This window comes from Centruroides sculpturatus, unplaced genomic scaffold (genome assembly GCF_000671375.1).
Source record: "Centruroides sculpturatus isolate CEXI.00-Female unplaced genomic scaffold, Cexi_2.0 scaffold593, whole genome shotgun sequence".
Classification (NCBI taxonomy): Eukaryota; Metazoa; Arthropoda; class Arachnida; order Scorpiones; family Buthidae; genus Centruroides; species Centruroides sculpturatus.
Window position 1 is genome coordinate 232,070 of NW_019384877.1, and position 19,146 is coordinate 251,215.

At 34.1% G+C, this 19,146-nt stretch overlaps 1 protein-coding gene across 1 annotated transcript in view; it reads right to left on the reverse strand.

Moving 5' to 3' along the window:
- The window catches only part of LOC111630971, a 39,192-nt gene that overhangs the window by 18,689 nt on the left and 1,357 nt on the right, over positions 1 to 19,146 (reverse strand). Inside the window, exons 2-9 of the mRNA XM_023375141.1 lie at positions 18,565 to 18,831; positions 12,476 to 12,580; positions 8,933 to 9,145; positions 6,430 to 6,512; positions 6,266 to 6,351; positions 5,908 to 6,194; positions 5,421 to 5,578; positions 5,210 to 5,355 (exon numbers count right to left, since the gene is read on the reverse strand). Of these exons, the coding sequence (XP_023230909.1) occupies positions 5,210 to 5,355; positions 5,421 to 5,578; positions 5,908 to 6,194; positions 6,266 to 6,351; positions 6,430 to 6,512; positions 8,933 to 9,145; positions 12,476 to 12,557 (1,055 nt within the window). The 5' untranslated portion in view covers positions 12,558 to 12,580; positions 18,565 to 18,831. The remainder of the gene's footprint in view (positions 1 to 5,209; positions 5,356 to 5,420; positions 5,579 to 5,907; positions 6,195 to 6,265; positions 6,352 to 6,429; positions 6,513 to 8,932; positions 9,146 to 12,475; positions 12,581 to 18,564; positions 18,832 to 19,146) is intronic.

Below are 19,146 nucleotides of genomic sequence, written 5' to 3' on the forward strand. Positions count from 1 at the left end.
AACCGCGGGACGTTTCCTATGCAAAATGGGTCTCCGATATTCATTATACATTTATCTTCTCGTAATTTTAATTGAGGTTAAACGAACATCCGTTTAATTCGTGGAGTCGACATTTCTGTTACGAATATAGGACGTTATTTTATTCGTTACAACAATTGCGTTGTACGTACATAATTCGATAGAAAGAAGGTTAATGGTGTACTTTCCACCGATTTCTTACTATTAACGATTCGACCTACAAACGATCGGTTCAAAGAACTAAAAAGTCCTTCGCTTCGCATCTAGCGGTATTTACGGCAATCGTTGAAGGTCGTGACCCTCGGATAATTTTAGAAATTCGTTCGTTTGCGAGCGCCAATCCTATTTAATGGAAAAAGGAACTGCGAACAAATAAGGTTTACCACAGTTTCTTTATAAAAATGAAATTAAATATATTTTTTTTTCGTGTCGTATTTAGGTACCGACTCTTTTAGTAGTTCCATATTTATAAATACAGTAATGAAAAATACGATAAGTTTCTTTCTTCTTACCCAAGTTCTTTCGACGTAACGTAGTACAAAACATGAAAAATGCTGTATTAAATGCGAAGAAGCATTTATTGCAATTTATTTCATCCGTCGAAAGAATCAAATTCCGTTGCCCGAGGATAAATGCAAAAAGCAAAGAAAGTACGACAAAGATTTACAAAGACAGTTACGCGAGGACGAGCTTAAATTGAATTAACAATCGTGGCGGTTTTTACCATTATCGTAATAATATTTCAGTCGGTGATGATTTCGAACGTATAAATAGGCCTATACCTAAATTTTCTATAATCGTATACGCTCTTTCGTCAATTATTAATGTAGACTCTTGCGTTAATTGGCAGCAACGTACAGTACAACCGAACGAGTCGCGTGTTAGAGAAGTTTCGGAATTTCGTCGGACGTAAATAGTCGGAAGTGGATAAAGAATTTATGCAAATTACAAATTATATTCAGATAATTGAGCCTTACTCGAGCTCCCCAAGCTAGGCTGAATTATCTTTCGGTTGTTTATAAGTAGAACCGGTATTGAAGTTAATTGGTTCGCGACTCGTCTTTCACTGACGTGTCCGAAATGCTACCTTTAATTTACATTTGATTGATCCTAAGTTTTGAAGCCAATAATTAATATTAAATTCTGTCGCTTCGCCACCCATCCGAATTGCCCGTAATTACATGAAATTTCTAATAGAAAGCCAATGCGCGTGTTGTACAGAACAGTACGCGGGATGGTAGCCACTTCGAGGATATAGGCCTATTTATTTTGACGCTCTAATGAACTTTGTTTTTTTTTTTTAAATATATGCAGCTTACATTCATTTTCAATTATGTGGAATTGACAGTTTAACTTAATTAAAAATTAATTATTACATTTTGCTTATAATTAAAACTAATGTTTAATCACTGTTAACGGGTACAATATTTTAATTAATTTCATTCGACGACGTTTTTAACGCATTTTAATTTTCAAAAAGCGATTTAAAAAAAAGACTTATTCGGAATAATAAAATTTGTCTTACTAATCGATTGTCATATTTTAAATGGAGCAAAACTGCAGTGGAGCGAATATTGTATAATTCTGTAATTTGTAGTACGGGGTGCTTCTATGCCGTTAGTCACTGGGTAATTTTCTCAGTAATCTTGTCAGAAGTTCTAGTTTTTTGAATAATAGGTTAGATACAGGCCTATTCGAAACGGATCTACAAACGGGACGAACAGTCGATAAAACTATTTTAGATAATCTTTAAGTAATATATCAATTAGTAAGAGATAAATTTCATCTCTCTCGGAGCTGCTTTGTAATAAATATTACGTAACACGAAACGACTTCATAATACTTTCGCTGCTTAATTAATACAATACTTATAAAACAATGGAGAATATTTGGAAGTATCCTTGACTCGTTTCGATATTGTTTTGGCCCACTTATTCGTCTAAGCGGAAATATCCGGTCCATCCAGCCATACATCTACTTAGACAATACGTTATATATTTTTTTATTGCCTACTGATCTCACTTATCGACTTATGCATAAATTACAGCTGGTCTAATTCCTATGCAAAAACTGAGAACAAAACTATAAAAGTGTTTCGTTCATTCTAAATACGGTATATTTAGAATGAATTTCTCCTCATACATTATATAAGGGGAGAAACTGAAACGATTAATAGAAGAGAAATCATAAATAATAGTCGATTCGAGAAGCAAAAACTCTTCTTCGCCTGGTTTGGAAAGATCACAGAATATCCGGCTAAAGTGAAATCCTAAATTATTTCCAGCTTTATTCTAGATGTAGTGGACAAAGCCCCAATTTTAAGTTTTCTTCTGGCTTCCGTCCATCCGGTTTTGGAACGAGGAGGACGGTGGAGGTGAGTTCGTCTTCCCAAAATATTACTAAAATACACTGTCATCGTACCGAGATACGTTCTGAAAATCTGGGCCTTTTACCTTAAATAGAAGTTGGCAAAACTTCTATTTAAGGTAAGGTATCAAGAGTGTCCTGGTAAACACTGGCATTCACTGCACCCTTAAAGGAAACCAGTGGCTCACATCCATAACGGAAAAAACGGCCGCAGACCATGAAATGCCACCACCAAATTTCATAATTTTCATAACATACTCCGATAAATCCCGTCTACCCGGCATCCGCCACGTCTACACGCGTTCGTCCGAGTGCCGGATTATGTAACGCGAGTCATCGCTCCACGGGATATGTTTCCGCTGCGCCACAGTCCAATCTCGGTGTTGCTCGCATCACTCCAAGCAACGTCTCGCGTTGGAGCTTGTCATGGTGGGTCCGCGGGAGCATCACGACCACGAAATCCGAGTCTTATCGCTTTCCGCGGATAGTCCTGTCGCTGAAATCCTCGGCGATGGTGGTTAGCTCGCACAACACGTTTCAATTTTCGGCAGTTCCGGCCGGACAATATTCAGGGTTCACTAGAGCCAGGATCGGGGTCATTGCTTTCCTTTTGATTCATTTCACCTTGCCGATAGTGGCTGGGATATCTAACTGCTGCGAAATCTTTCTTACAGAATGTCCGAATTTCGGGGCTCCTATAATCACCCCCTCGTAAACGCATCCAAATCTCTCCTTCGCGCCATGAAAAATACGCGTAGGATGCAACCACACACGCGTCTTAATCGGCACGCCCTAATTTGCATACAGTCACATTGTTTCGGGCATGTTCTTTCTAACCAAAGAGATGTGCCATGGCACACGACTTTTGGCTATATAGTGTAAGCTTAAATTCCTCTTTGTACGTTTTCAACTTCCGCTTTGTTTTCGAGATCCGACCTTCCAAAGTATTAACATTAGAGCCGTCAACTGTTTAGACTAATTTCGTATTCCTTCACTGCCCAACCAGGCCTTACCGGATTAAAATCTTACTCTTTTAATATTTTGCAGTATTCATCCTCTTTATAGTAAAATAGTCGAAAACTGACAGCTTTTCCACGTACAGCGCATATACTTGGTATAGTATTTCGTGTGTTACGAAATTAAACAATAATTTACAAGAACCGTTAAAAAACAATTCAACCTCAACACTAGAATTAAAACAATTTCACTGTTTAAAATAACCAGTTTGTACAGTAGGTGTTAGTAGCGCAGAGATGATAAATAGTTATCCTTTCGGCACAAATTTAAAATTTGTTTCCGAAACGAAATTTCAAAAAATAATATATACAAATCTATTGCTGTATGAGCCAAAATGATTGTATAGAATAATAAATTATACTTCTTGTATNTATATATCATCTATATATGTATTTGTATATATATATATATATACAAATACATATATATATACAAATAGGCTATATATATATATATGTATATAGCCTATCCTGGTCGATTTCTGTACATCATTGGTAAAGCCAACCGCTCTGTTCTCACAAGTTGGTAAAATTAAGCCGAAACAGTTTGAGTTTAAAGCGTAGGCCTGTGATAAAATGAAACGGTTACGGTTAACGGAAATTCGGCAATTTAATTATAGGGGGAGATTTGTAGGATTGGTTAAAACAAAATGTCGTAAACGGTCGGTGGTAAAGCGGAGGTCTACCGACAAATCTTACGTAAGAAAAGAAATATTCAATATGGCGTAAAGAAAAATTGATAAAATGTTAAAGGAACTTAAACTTTTACCTTCGGCATCCGATAAACACGATCTTTTTATAATTATTGTATCAAAAAACTTCGTTTTTAATGTAATAAATAATAATAATAATATTTTTTTTTTTATTCTGATGAAACCGTGTTGTTGTTATTATGTTGTTTCTTTGCAGACACACTAAGGCGACATTTTACAACACTTGGCAAATTATTCACCAACTGAATAAATGGTGAATAATTTGCCAAGTGTTGAAAAATGTCGCCTTAGTGTGTCTGCAAAGAAACAATAATAATAATAATATTATTAATTAATTAATGTTATAAGATAACCGTTTAACATAAAATTTAAAACTACGTAATTAAAATAATTAGTTTATGAATTTTATTTTATAATTTTTGTTACAAACTTAAATGATATTTTGAATAATCTCGACAATTGCCAACGGTTTGTAAAATAAATAAATTTCGTTTTCGTACATTAAATTCTGTTATTAAAATGACGAATAGAATCCATTCATAAAATAATTAAATATTAATTTTGACTTTTTAAAAAATATCTTTGTTTGTACAGCGATTCGATTATTTTACATAGTTTAACGTGGAAAAACACGTAAAAACTTTTTACTTCTAGTTCAATATACAATAATATTACAAGGTTCGTGTTTCGTGACCTTCACCCGTTCATTCAAACCCAAAATAGCGTTACGTCAGAAGAGAGACGGTTTCGCGATAGGCGAAATGCCTTCTACGGATCTAATTGCGCGTAATGCGTAAGTGTAAAATGTTTATCTACAGAATAAAAACAGCCACCGGTTGGTCCGCAACCGCGTAAACTAAAGACGGGATGTGTCCAAGCGCGAAAGATTATTTGTTTGGAGAACGGTGAAACGTGCGCCACGTGAAGAAGACAAACTAAAGACGTTCGTCTTCGTTAATTGCGTGAAACGTAAATCTTGAAACTGTTGGGTCGCACTCTTAACGAAAGTGTCTTTAAGAATGCAGCGTCGTAATGCCGCGTCTAGAAATGATGTGCGAAATTAAAAGTGACTAAACTGACTCCGATCATCGTATATTCGAATTTATCCAGTCCACGGTGGTCGAAACACTGTGATATATTCCGGGTTGTCTCCATTGAGCGCAACCGAATCCCGCGGAAGTGATACCCACCAAAGTCCACTTTCCGTTCATGTTCACCATTAGTGGTCCGCCCGAATCACCCTGTAATTATTAGTCGCCATTTAGTTTTTAATGCTAAATTTCTCCGTATCTATAAGGATACGTACCACGCAAGCGTCTTTCTTCCCGTTTTCGTAGCCGGCGCAGATCATTTCCGGATATATTTTAAGTTGTATTCCTCTCGAACGGTGCCAATATTCGCATTCCTGGTTGGAAATAATGGGTACGTCGACTTTCTGGAGCAATCTGGTACCGTAACGGTTTCCTGAAAGTTCAAATCCATACGTGGTTTAACTGGTAAACGTAGAAACTCGACATTTTTCAAAGTTCAAATAAACTACAGTAGACTCCTATAACGCTGTAGATAATTCCTTGTTATATGAATTCCATGTTGTACGAGTCACTTAGATTTAACAAATACGTGAGCCGTTCACAGCCCGGCACAAGTATTTGTTAAACCTAAGCGACTCGTACAACATGGAATTCATATAACAAGGAATTATCTACAGCGTTATAGGGGGTCTACTGTATTTTCGTTAATGCAGAGGATTTTTACTTCGTAAAAATCGTTAAAAAGTAAATCAAGCCACTTACTGAGTGCCGGATCCGTTTTACCCCATCCGGTGACGACGGCTCTCCATCCTCTGAAATTCCATCCGTAAGGTGGAAGACAGATGGGAAGAATATTTTCTTGATAGTTGACCTTCCTGTTGAGCCTCAGTAACGCTACGTCATATCTATCGGGATGAGAAGGCGAGAATTTAAACTTTGGATGTAACCTTTTCTCGGCCACTTTCAAGTAGTGAGCGGGTTGAAGTTGGTAACTGTGATCGTGGATGTCGTAGGCTCCGAGAACCACTGTAATTTGAGGTAGTCTGGCTCTACGGGATTAAAAGTAATTACATTTTGCAATAGCTCTCCGAGTTCAAGCTTGTAAGGTTGTAAATTATACCTATAAACACAATGAGCCGCCGTTACTACAAAGTAAGGACTAACTAATACTCCTCCACATTGCTGTTGAATAATCTTGATGTGTGCCTAAATTTATAAGGAATTTTTAATGTTTCGGGCAAAATACGGGAACGTGCCGCATAGAAAGATATTTAAATTACACACCTGCCAAGGAAATTCTCCGTAGAAAGCGTCTTGTCCCCCTACAATTCGACTTCGTGGCTTTACGGCCGATCGTCCACATACCGCTAAATAATGAAATTTTAATTATCTTAAAGCAATTTCCGATAAATTGTAAATTGCACATAAAAATGTCTTAAAATTTAATTTAAATTCGCCCGAATTATAATATTCTGTAACTTATCGTCTTCGTAAATGACGAAAAAGTCGCACGAGTGTAGACGTGGAAGTCAAGACCGATGCATAATCCGTGTTTGGAATGCGAAGCAAAAGACGTCCGTCTGTATTTTCATTTTGACAATTAGGCCAAATAAATTGCTTCTAAAATAACTAAATTAACATTTTACAACGATAACGGGTTTTCTCGCTTTTTCGATTTTTAGTATCTAGCCTAACGGAGTTAAACGGCTCGGTAACAAGAATGTCTTATTAATTAATTGCCTTCAAATGAAAGGAAACGATCGAGCTCTGTACAATTTAGATTATTGCGTATATAAAAAGCATTAATATTTTAAATTGAAACTAGTAAAGGAGAAGGTGGTATTATGGAACACTGCGGGTATTATGGAACCACCCCATTTCGAACTGATAATAAAGGCAAACTGTAGCGGAAAGTGGATGAACTGAACTAGGCAGACATCCATAGCGAGGGGAAAACCCGTTTTACTTCAGTTAAACGGTTGTCCGTATTTAATCGGCAAATTTGTTTTTTTCAAAATTCGCAAGTTTTGAATGCTAAGTGAATTTAATTATTTTTAAAATATAAATCGTGTAGTTGTAGGTTCACTGGTGCATGTATTCCGTTCCAGAGACTTAGGGGTACATATTAATCTGTGTGATGTTCACGTTTTTTAAATTTTGGTCTTGACAGACATAAGTTAATTCGAGATGGCGATGCGTGAAATACGGACCCCATTGGTGCTTTTACAGTAATATGGAACTCAACTCCTCCGAACTTTCTATTTGCAAGCAGACATTCCTCCAGAGCAATTTGTGAAAAAGACACTAGGTAGAAAGCCAATTCTTCCTGAGAATATCGAAAAAGAGCTGCTGGAATATATATTGTTGATGGAGGTCATATTTTTCTATTATAAAAGCATTTTTGCGATAAAATACATTGGAGTAAATAATTTTGTAATTATTTAACATTTTTTGTCCTTTCCTATTTGTTTTTGGCTACATTAAAGCATTTTTTTGAAAATATACAGTAAGGTTCCATATTACCACCCGATTTTCTCTAAGCCTACTTTCGGACTTTTTGTACAAAAGCCTTCAAAAACATACTTATAATTACACTAGCGAAAAATTCAATTAGGAACATTTAGTTTAATAATTACCAGTACTTTTCGCACAAAAAATGTGGGTGTAGTTATGATACCTTGTTTACAATTCACTAAAATGTAATTGGGGTTCCATAATACCACCTTCTCCTCTATTAAAATGGAAACGTCGGTAGATTTAAAGTGAACGACAGTATCAAGATTTCAACTAAGTGTCGTATTTAAGGTAAGAGGAAACGTTCCGTTGTAAGAATCGAATCTATTTTTCTATTCGAGCCACTTAAAAGCCTTAATAGAATCTATTCGATCGAGACTGGTAAACGCCCCTTATTCAATTTTATAACGAAATCTTTCTTTTTGAATAAGATTATTATTAAATTACCAGATATTTCGAGTTTTACTATACAAATAAATTAAAATTATCCCAATAGCATTTATATAAAATACGATTTTTTCAAAAATTATTTAATTTTATTCGCTTTGAATTTCCGAATTAGCCTATACTCCGATGATTAAAGTTGGAAAATAATTAATATTCTCCTCTCCCACCCGAAAAACTGTCAAATTATTCAATAGCGAAAGTTACGGACAGAAATGTAGAATAACGAGCAGTTAAAATAAGAACTCGGGCCAGTTTAATAAAGTTACAAGTAATACGACCCTTAAAAAAACTAGTTTAGTTATTTTAAACCCTAACCATTACAATACGATATTGCTTTATCGTTAATTTAAACTAAATCCCACATACACGTACGGTTCAAACGGGTAATTGTTTCCCCTTATTGTTATTCTATTAATAATCATCTCAAAATAAAAAAATACACCCAATTTTCTTCTTTGTGCGGGTTAATATTTAGTTTTTTCCTCGGTATTATCGAGTATTATCGGAACTATTATAATTACGATGTGTATATATAGGCCTATATATCACATAAGTACGCTGACATATTTTATCTCGTGTGAATATTTTTAAAGAAAGGTATATCCTACTGCGCGTTTTAATATCATTTTTCGCTTAAGTTCCGTTTTCTTTCACTCGACTAAAGCCGCGATTCTTTTATTTTCCTCCGGTCGAGAAATGTAGAAAGAAGAGTAAATAGAATTGTTATCCTTTGTCTGGATATTCGGCTAACCGGCACAGAAAGTTTCTAATTAAAATAGCGACGTTGACCGATAAAATTTAGTAGAAAAATAGCGAAGAAGCTTACAATTGGTCTCCTTTCTTAATGTTCTCTGGTTAAAGTTGGAGGGTCGAGATCTTCGTAAATTCGGTTTGACGCAGCACGTGGACAGTAAATTACCTCTGCAATTACCGGCCGAAGTACCTCCGCTGAGTAAACAGAACAGAAAAAACTGACATTGATGAACTTCTCCGTTCCGATGACAAGTGTCCGTATCTGCTCTTCGTCGGAAGCTAAATACTGGCAGACAAACATTTCGTATTAAACTTTACACCTCCTTTTATACGGTAAAAAATGTCAAATATTCGTACAAATTTATAATTTACATTAATAAGACCCGATGCGGTTGGATATTAATACTTTTGTTTAAGGTTAATTGTGTCGTTAGCTGTAAGTAGTTATTTTCATATCAATACCTAAGTTACTTTAAGGTAACTTAGTATCGATGCGAAAATTGCATTTGCAAAACGAGCAATTATTTTTTTGCGACAGGATCACAATGCCGGGCTGCAATTTTTAATCATATTTTTAATTTGTTTAACTTAAATTATACGCTTCCGCCTCATATTAGTAGTGGCTCGCCCCCGTACATCATACTTTCTCCGATGACAAGGGAGTTGCGCTGGTCATCCGCTTAACTCCTTTCCAGGAAAATATTTGAATTGAAATAATGTGACTTCCGGTAAAAGCCGGAACTTTCTGTATAGTTCATCGGAGCCTCTTATCTCAATGCTTGTCGTACGTAATTTCCCTTTTTATCCGTCTGACACCATTCTGGATATTTATGAAAGACGGACGGACGGACGAACAACAGCGAGAATTTACAGGTGTACAGTTTTTGCAAATTGCAGCCCAATAGTAGTATTTGACAACGTTAATACGTGGAAATTTGCAATGTATTTCGTTCGAGTAATTATAAAGTTACCGGTTTCTAATTGAGTTAATTTTAATATGTTAAGAGCTACGGTAAATAAATCGTTGCGAAATATTTTTATACTAATTTACTTATTGCTCAGATTTATTTTACATTGTATAAAACATATTAAAGAAAGTTGGTGTAACGCCATAGTTTTTAATGAATAATTTACCTATATTTTGAATATAATTTTTATAATCCCTTTTAAATTTATAAAGCAAAATTACGCGTTAATTACAATAAACTTATAAAAGAAGACATAAAATAGATTTTTTTAACCTAATTTTTCTGCGTTACGGAGGATACTCGTAAACCGACAAAACTCGGATTTTATGTTAGTTTATAACGCATAAAAATAACGTAAAACGTTAAACGTAGAAAAAATAGGTAGAGACGGTAAGCACCTAATCGGCCGAATAAGTATTTCTCTACATTTTTCGAGATTTATACAAGCGGATTTAGGTATGGTATTTAAGACGGAGGACCTCGATAACGGGAAAATTTGACATCATTTTCTGCATTCACGCTCCCCGGAATTTGGGTTATAAGTATACTTTTCGTGTGGCGGCATTTTTGTATTTTAGCTTCCGTTTTAAATATTTTTTAAGTACGATCGTTCGTGCGTACGCGAAGATAGAAATTGAAACTCCTTCCTCTCGAAATTTGGGCCTCCGATTGTACTTTCCGAGCCGTATTTTTCTTTCTTCCGCGTTCATTGTTTATCGGCCATAGGGATTATATACAGGACACGGTCGAGGATGTACTTTAAATTCTTACGCCCGCGTACAAAGCCGGGTACGACTTTGTAAAGAGGAGAGTCGGACGAGTTGACATGGAACAGCGGATGTTTATCTTTCTCGATGTAATCGATGGGACGAAGTAAGTTCTAACAAAGAACGTGCGATGACCCGTTTCAAATATATTTCCCACGCGGTTCCTACGTAAAACGACTATTGTTAATAATTCTATACGTAGAAGACACGTGCATCCACCTTGCGTGATGTTCGTTTCGCCATTAAGAATGACTTTTTTTAATGTTTTGCTTGCGATTTTCTTTTCTAAAACTCGAATTTTCTCCGATTTACACGTAAACAATTTAATATTTACCGTTTATATTGACGAATCTTAGATTTCTTATTCCTAAATCGGCGTATAGAGGCCTCGGTGCGTATTCCTTAAACCCCACAAACCTTGCTAAAGCATTCCTCGGATTAACTTATTTTTTTATTACTTATTTAATATTAAGATTTCAACACAACTTAATCCATATTTTTTGTCCAGATAAACGAAGAATTTAACAAGTTTAAAAATTTTCTAACATTGCTCCTTTTCCAGGGGCATTCATTTCACGAAATTACTTTGGATATTAAATTATTATTTTTTTCATTTTACAATTGGAATAAATCGATAAATGTTTTTATTGACTTTATCTTTTACTTTTATAAGAATGAAGTAACAAACAGCAATCTTTAAACACCGTTCGTGCGAAATTTGCCACGCCGCTCTATCTTGAATTTTCTTCCATAAATTTAACCGTGTTAAAATATAAAGTTTTATTTATAAACATTTATAAATTATTTATCAGAATAACTCTGGTAAAATTGAATGCGGAAGTATACTTTAGATAAATGGAACATTGAAAAATGCGAAATGTTTAACGTGAAGAATTTGTAAATCCTTCTTAAATCTCTTAAATCCTTCCTCGTTACAATATTCTTCGCATTATTTGTAAAACTGGAGTAAATAACATGATTTTTATTTTATAAAAATGGATTTTCTAGAATTTTCTGCCGCACAAAAATAAAACCAAAAAGGTATTATATTGAGGAGTAATTTGTCCCGCCGCCATCCCCTCAAAGTATTTCTTCTTACGAACACGTGTCCTGGCATAAACATTGAATTATATTCGAGTTTAAAAAAAACGGGGCAAAAGTCATTTCAAAAAGTAAACTTTTTGGAAACTTTTATTATAGAAGTGAGAAATTTGTATGGCTCCATCCTCAAATTCCTCTCTCTTGGCCAACGTATTTCGCATTAAATTTTGGGGTTTCTATTCTTATAAACTCGGGTAAATGGATTAAAAATTAATCTACGCTTTATTTTTTACTGTAGAAAAGTAGAGCGAGAAGACGAATTTTCAAAAGTACATCTCTTTTCCCCGCTCGAGTTTAATTATCTTTCAAACACGTTCCTTACATAGAAATAAAAGAAACTCTATATTTAAGTACAGACTAATGCGTTTTAAAAAATATATATAAAATCAATAAGGAAATAATTACTGTAACGAACTTGAACTTTAATTAAACTCTACCACGGAATAAGTTCCTTGTTTTGAATAATTTCGTTGGTATAGTTGCATTGAACTTTATTTATTTTTCTACTCGGCCTTACATAAGCAATTTAGACTAATTTAACGTCTTTTTAGTAAAATAAATTCAAAAAAATCGGGTAAGTACTAATTATATATTGCGGGATGTGAAATATAATAATGGTTGACCTAATAATAAATAAAAAAGTACTTTCAAAGAAGAATATATATATATATTTCCGCACAATTGGGGTTTTGTTCTATTAAAAATAATTTATTTTTTAGAAAAGAAAAATCTAGATTTTCTTGTTTAATAGATTGGAAAATAATTTAAGGTTGTACTTACATTGCGCATTCGAACGTTGATTTATGTACACGAGATACACTAGTAAAATGTATATCTTGGCATCTCCGATGATACAGCGCATCTCACTCTTTATATTTTATAAACCTGAAATACGTAGAATCAATTTTAATAAAATAATAACATTTGTTAAATACTTTTATTACTCGACGTTAAATTTAAGATAATGTTTCACAACCTAAGTCAACTTTCTTCAATTTTTTTATGTTAAATGTTTTAAGTCGGAAACGTAAATAATCGATTAATAAATATTTACAAACGGTCAAAATTAAAAAAATATCAAAAGAAATGGGTTCGGTTGCGACAAATATTTCCCGTTTTCGGCTCTTAGTCGAAGAGATATATTGTAATTAACACGGATATCTGCAGAGCTTCTACTCTGTTCTACGCCAGAACTACAATTCTTCTCATAAAGATGCTTTGATTCCCGCATAGCATTCTCCGCATAACTCTTAAATATCGCGATTAACCCTTCCGACCGACATTGAATATTCGTGACAATACTTTTCGGAAACATTTCATATTACACAATTAACTTCAGATCTTTACGGGTTGAACTTAGAAAAAGTTTAAGGGAACCAATGTAATAATTGGAAGCATTTTACTCTTAAAGTCAGAATAAAGACAAAAAGTAAAAAGATATTAATAAAAATGAAGTTAAGACGAAGAAAATTAGGACGAGTAAACCAGCAAGAAGAACTATCAAAATATTTTGTAGCCTGGAGCGACGGAATAATCTCAAAATTCAATTTTCAACCTGGTAAATAATCTATTGTAAGAAGACGAGCGGACAAACGGACGACTAGAAGTAAGATAAAATATTTATTGTATAATGTCACCTCACAAATTCTGTAATTGAATTATTCCGTCGACCTATTTTCCATTTTTTTCTGCCGCACTTTTCTCCTCGGTTCCGCTACTCTACATTATTTATATATCATTAAAGGGGTTGCGTAGGAATCGTATTTTTAAAGCATTTTTACAGTAAGACGAGATAAAAATGTGAAAAATTATCAAAAAAGATTAATAGTAAATAATTTCGAAGCGTTAGAAACAATTTAGTGATTAAACTGTAAATTTTAACATCGATTGGTCAAATTTGAACCTTTATCCGCCAGATTTGCCGATACGCGGCTTTACGGACGATCTTCCCGTCTACACCAATAAATTTACGCGTAATAAAATGTTAATACTGTACTTGCAAAACGGAGGGTGTAAACACTTTATATAACTTACGGCTAGACGATATCCTACGAAATATTACGCCGTCCACCGTCTTACCACCCAGAATTTTATCCTACAGACCTTTCCCAACGAATATACGGCCTTATAACTTACTTTCTAAATTTCGACACGGGCTATTTTCGTTAACGATAAAATTTTAATAATTACGTTACATAAACTTGGTGAATAAATAAATAAACGTAATAAATGACATTTGTTTGGAATCCTAGGTTAGCCAACTTTAATAATGGAGCGCGCGCGCAACGGAATAGAGGACACGGCACGAAACTCGGGAAAATTCGTTTAATTTCCTTCTTTCTTTATATTTTAAAACGAAACGCTTTGTTTCTTGCAAAATAAAATATTCGTCGTTCAATTTTGTTACGTAAATTTTAAAAAATATTACAAAAACTGTCGTTTAAAGTTGGTTAAGCCCGCCATTGTTGATGGGAAACAAACCGCAGTTTTTCTTTTTTCCAACTAAATTGTTACCGTTTTTAGTATCCGAATAAATATATTTGCGTGTTTCTAGTAACGATGAAACCCGATGACGATTATCTTTCTGGTTTAGGAATTTTCTAGTTTTATTTCTTACCAAGCGAAGTCCGCTATTTTTTCCTAAAGGTGTCTTTCATACTACACGCACGCACTTCTTATAGTAATGTTGGGTACAGACCGAAGTACTTTTTTCTAATATTTATTCCATGATTACCAGATTTATTTAGATTCTGCTCGATGACGGGCACTTTTTTATACTTCGGTTGTTAATCGAGTAAGTTGGATATTACCTTCGGTACGAAGATAAGTTTTCACCTTACATTTTAGTCGTAAGTAATTTTATTCGAACGACTTTCTTTTACTCTTTTTTCTGAAAAAAACGAATAAGTCTTCTTAGGTATTCCTCGATTACGGAGTAATTATGTAAAATAATTTCTTCCTTATTTTTTATTTCATGCAGATTAAATTTCATTGGTTTCTTATTGAAACCGAGAATACTTGGTCGAATATTCTTTCCGCCAATTTCTCTTTTATTGGTTAAAGCCCGATTAATATTTCTTTAGTATTAAGCCAATTGCCGACAAACTTTGTTCTTTCGCTCGGTCACCGACTGTGTATTAAGGAAAAAGTTTCGATTTTCAATATTTAAATAAAGTTTTCGTTGTTTAACGAGGATCGAATTCCCTATTTGTAAGCGCCGATTTTAAATTAAAGATAAAAGCTAGAAAAAAAGGAGTAAAAGCGATTTCCGTGTCCCCGGGCATTTCCGTATTTCTCCAGTTCATTTAAATTTAATTCGATATCTACCGAGAGAAAATACTTTTTTATTTTATACACATGACACAATTTACCGCCATTGTTCGGCGCTTTCGAAAATCCGGAAGACAAATTTTTGCCAAATTTTTGATTTATATCTGCGCAAACATACGATCGAACGTTAATTGCCACCGACGAAGATTTGTAACGAAGATAAATCGGTTTTTTCTTTTATTGTTTCGTCCTACTTTAGCGGAACATCGTCGCAATTTAATTTAATATTTACCGAGTTATTACGTCTATTAACTCGTCGTATCTTCTTAGGACCTATTTCCGTATAAAGAGAGCAAATGTTTGTTATAACGGAGACTTTATTAACGTTTTCTTCGGAATAACCGAGCTTTCTCGTTTCGAGGAAAGGATTTAAAACTCGGAGCCGAAAATAGCCGGGTTGCTTTCGTTTTCGCTGTCATTTCGGATTCGTCTTCTTTCGTGGCCGTTCGTCCACGCGTTCCAAATATGTCAAATTAATTAAAAGATAATTTAAACGACGAATACGAGAAGAAAAAATCATTTTTTCGTGGCCGTAAATTGGCATAGATTTGGCGCGTTGTTTTAAGTTATTTATATCGAGTAAATGCCAACGTAATTTAGGTTGGCAGGGTTTTAAGAATTAAAGATTTCAAACATGGCTTGTATTTTGAAAGAATAAAAATAGTCTTTTTGCCTGGACGTAGAACTAACGAGTACGATACACTTTATCGCTTAAGGAAAAGTTAGAAATTAAATTTATCAGCAAGTGTTCTTTTAATTAATACTTTCTATTTATAGTACAATTGTGAAATTTCTTAAAATATATTTATATAAAACACGTTAGTAAAAATTAAAAAATCGATTTAAATAATTATTTATCAAAAACACGTTATGAGTATTTATTTTCCTCGGTTTTTACAGTTTCGAAAGACAAAATGATTGAAAAATTTTCCAATTTGATTTTTGAACATTTAAAGCGCAACTACGAAGCCAACGATCGAGACTTCGCTCCTACTTCAAACACCGTTAATAAATGTTCTATATATTTTTATACATAAATTGGAAAAAATAAATTTTGTCGCTGCCGCTCGAATCGTGACGTCAAAGCGAACTCTGTAATAATGAATTTACGGACGTCCGCCTTACTAAATTTTTTTAAAATATTTATTTATTGAAAATTTATACGAAGAGGGGGAACTCGTTACTCGATAGGAAAATAGTTTGAAGTTTTTTCTGAAAATTACAGAAGAAAAGTGGTAACGTTTAACGGTTAATTTTTAAATATACGTTGCGCTAGTTTTGCGTATAAGGCATAGAGAGGTAGTCAAACCTGAAAGTGTCGAGTCGGGTCATTCACTGAAACAGAAAGCACAAATATGTCAGAAAAGCGTCGGCTTCGGGCACGCGTTACGAAAAACAATGGCTGACTTCTACTTTCGACCATTGCCAAATAAAAGAATATTTTGTCTTCCTTTCGACCATTTAAATTCTTTCTTATTTGGGTCGGTTTGAAAAATTCTGCCGACGGTCTACTTTTAAAAATTCCTTTTATTGACTTCCTATGGCGATAATGATTTGGGCTTTATTAATAACTATTTCTGTTATAAATTTAGATGAATTGGTTTAGTCTGTGGGCGTGAGTAAAGCGAGTGGGAAGAATATCGAGAATAGAAGTTATATCCTATACACGCACTTTATTAGGAATGAGAGCAATTTACTGTATATACATTATCTCGGATTTCTATATCTAATTATCGTTTTCTGAACTTTTTTAATACAGAGAAATTCTCAGTCGTTATTTTAAATTGTAGCGAATGCAATTATAAAAGGAAAGAATGGATGAAAGTTACAAATTTACCAATCTTTGTAACTTTTCATAACTATAAATTGTCAAATATCTTATAAAAATATCACAAAAGTTTCTACTTTTAATATTGTCCGCGGCTTAAAACTTGCATTTAAATTCTACACGCGACTAAAAATTACAAAGTAAAAAAGTTTACGCTCAAAACTACTTTTGTAAATATGCAATTCTAAATTTAAAATCAAATGGAATTAATTCCTTTTTCAAAATTGCCAATTATTAAAAATTTTACAATACGAAATTGCTAAGCAACATTATTTCTTACTTTCCGTAAGAACTGTTGTTTAAATAATGTTTTAAAGTTTAAAAAGTTATTAATAACTTAAAGCTACAAATAGTGTGAGGGGGCGACAGATTTTAGCCTTCTTCGGACTACATTATCCAATCCAGAGGGGTGAAAGATAACTGTAATAATAATTTTAAACTAATTACGTGTTTGTTTTCTTGTGATTTTATTCAATCTTTTACAAAGTGAAATCCTAGAAAAATCCGCTTTTTATAATTAATAAGCTTTTTAAAAACAAATGACGGCCACGAAAAGTAAAACGCTGCAATTTTCATTTTTGCAAACTTTCTTTGAATTTTACCAGCACGAATGAGTTTAAACATTGAAAAAGTGAAAATTTTCAATGTTTAAACGTAGTTTTCTTATTTTATGGTAAAAATGAACATTCAATCGCGATGTAACAAAATATTTACGAATTATTAAAGAAAATTTACCGCTTGGCCAAGAATGTTTAGTAATAACAGTATTTTAAATTGCGCAAATTACAGATGACAAATCGTTTACCGCTAAAGCGTGGCATCGTATTTACAACGTCTCAATTTCTGGCGAGTACACCGCGTAACGAGCAGCCGAATCGACAACGTCGATACGAGACTCGCGCAGAAGTCGAGAGAAACAAAAGGACATAAATTGGTTCATTTCCATATCGAGAACGCGGAAAAAGCATTGTAACTCGTAACGATAGACAACTTGAAGTAAATATACTTTGGTGGTAAGTTCAGCTCAATCCGTGTTAATAGATTTAACTTATCCTGTTTGTCCCGACACTTAAGTAACCGAGATGGAAAAACTGTCCTTAATTGACTCGAATAATCGATAAGCTAACTAGAAGATAATGCGATTTAAAAAGGGAGTATAGAAGCGCGCGAATAAAGAACGTTGGCGGCAGGTCGATAGTCTCCGTGTCACGAATTACGCGTCAATCTTCTTTTGCGAGATAAGTGACAAATATTCCCAAAACTCCATCGGAGTAGCATTTTCTAAGCTTTTTTCTTCGTTTAGTGTCAAACGCTTACGATTTAATATATTTTTATTCTAAAGCGTTCTATTATTGTTCTTTTTTGTACGTTTCACGCATCGGAAATTTCGGATAATCGGCACAGAGAATTTTAACCACGTGTTTAGAGGTCAAACTTGATATATAGGTTCGAGTAGAGACCCAGTTTAACTCTTGGTAATGTCGCAATAGAGAAATTATCTTAGAACTTTGTTATATAACCAACGTCTTTAAAAACGTCACTATGTTATAAGTGATTATTAATCTGTTTAATAATTATATTTTTATAAAGATGTTTATTCCGTATTTAGTACTTAGCGTATCATTTTAAAAGCGAGAAGTAAGTTTGGACAAAAGTAGCGTTGCAACTTTTGTCCAAACAATTAAAATAACACTTTAGAAATTCGACTCACCTTTTATTATATTCTTTTCAAACCTTTATATCAACATGTTGTCTGTAGATTATGACCTACTGGGTCAACGTCTATGCTAGATTGACACACAGACCCACAGCCGTACGAGACTTAACGCTCCACATTCACGACTGTAGAACGACTCCACTCGACTGACGGGATAAGGAAGTGGAACACGTGGTTTGTCTATACTCCGGTGTTCTAGTAGCCGTCGCTACACCCTCTATTCTTCCATCGCCTACAGGCTCTTTAGGAAGTGGGTTGATGCTAGTTACATTTGTCGAATAACAAGTAAAAAAAATAAAATAAAATAAAAAACCTTTCACTAGTCTGATATTACAGGAAGTAATGGCATTCGATACTAAATCGAATGACCACGCCACTAAGAAAAAGCCGAGTTTAGAGGGTAATTGTCCTCGCTATACAAGTTTATAACTGTCATTTTTATCCGCGTTTTCCCCCTCTAAATCTACCGGGGTTTATAAATAAACTACCGAGTAAATTTGCCTAAGAGAAAATAAAGGAAACTGGTAAATATGAAAATTAGCATTTTAGGTACGGTGTGGAAAATACTTGGAGTAA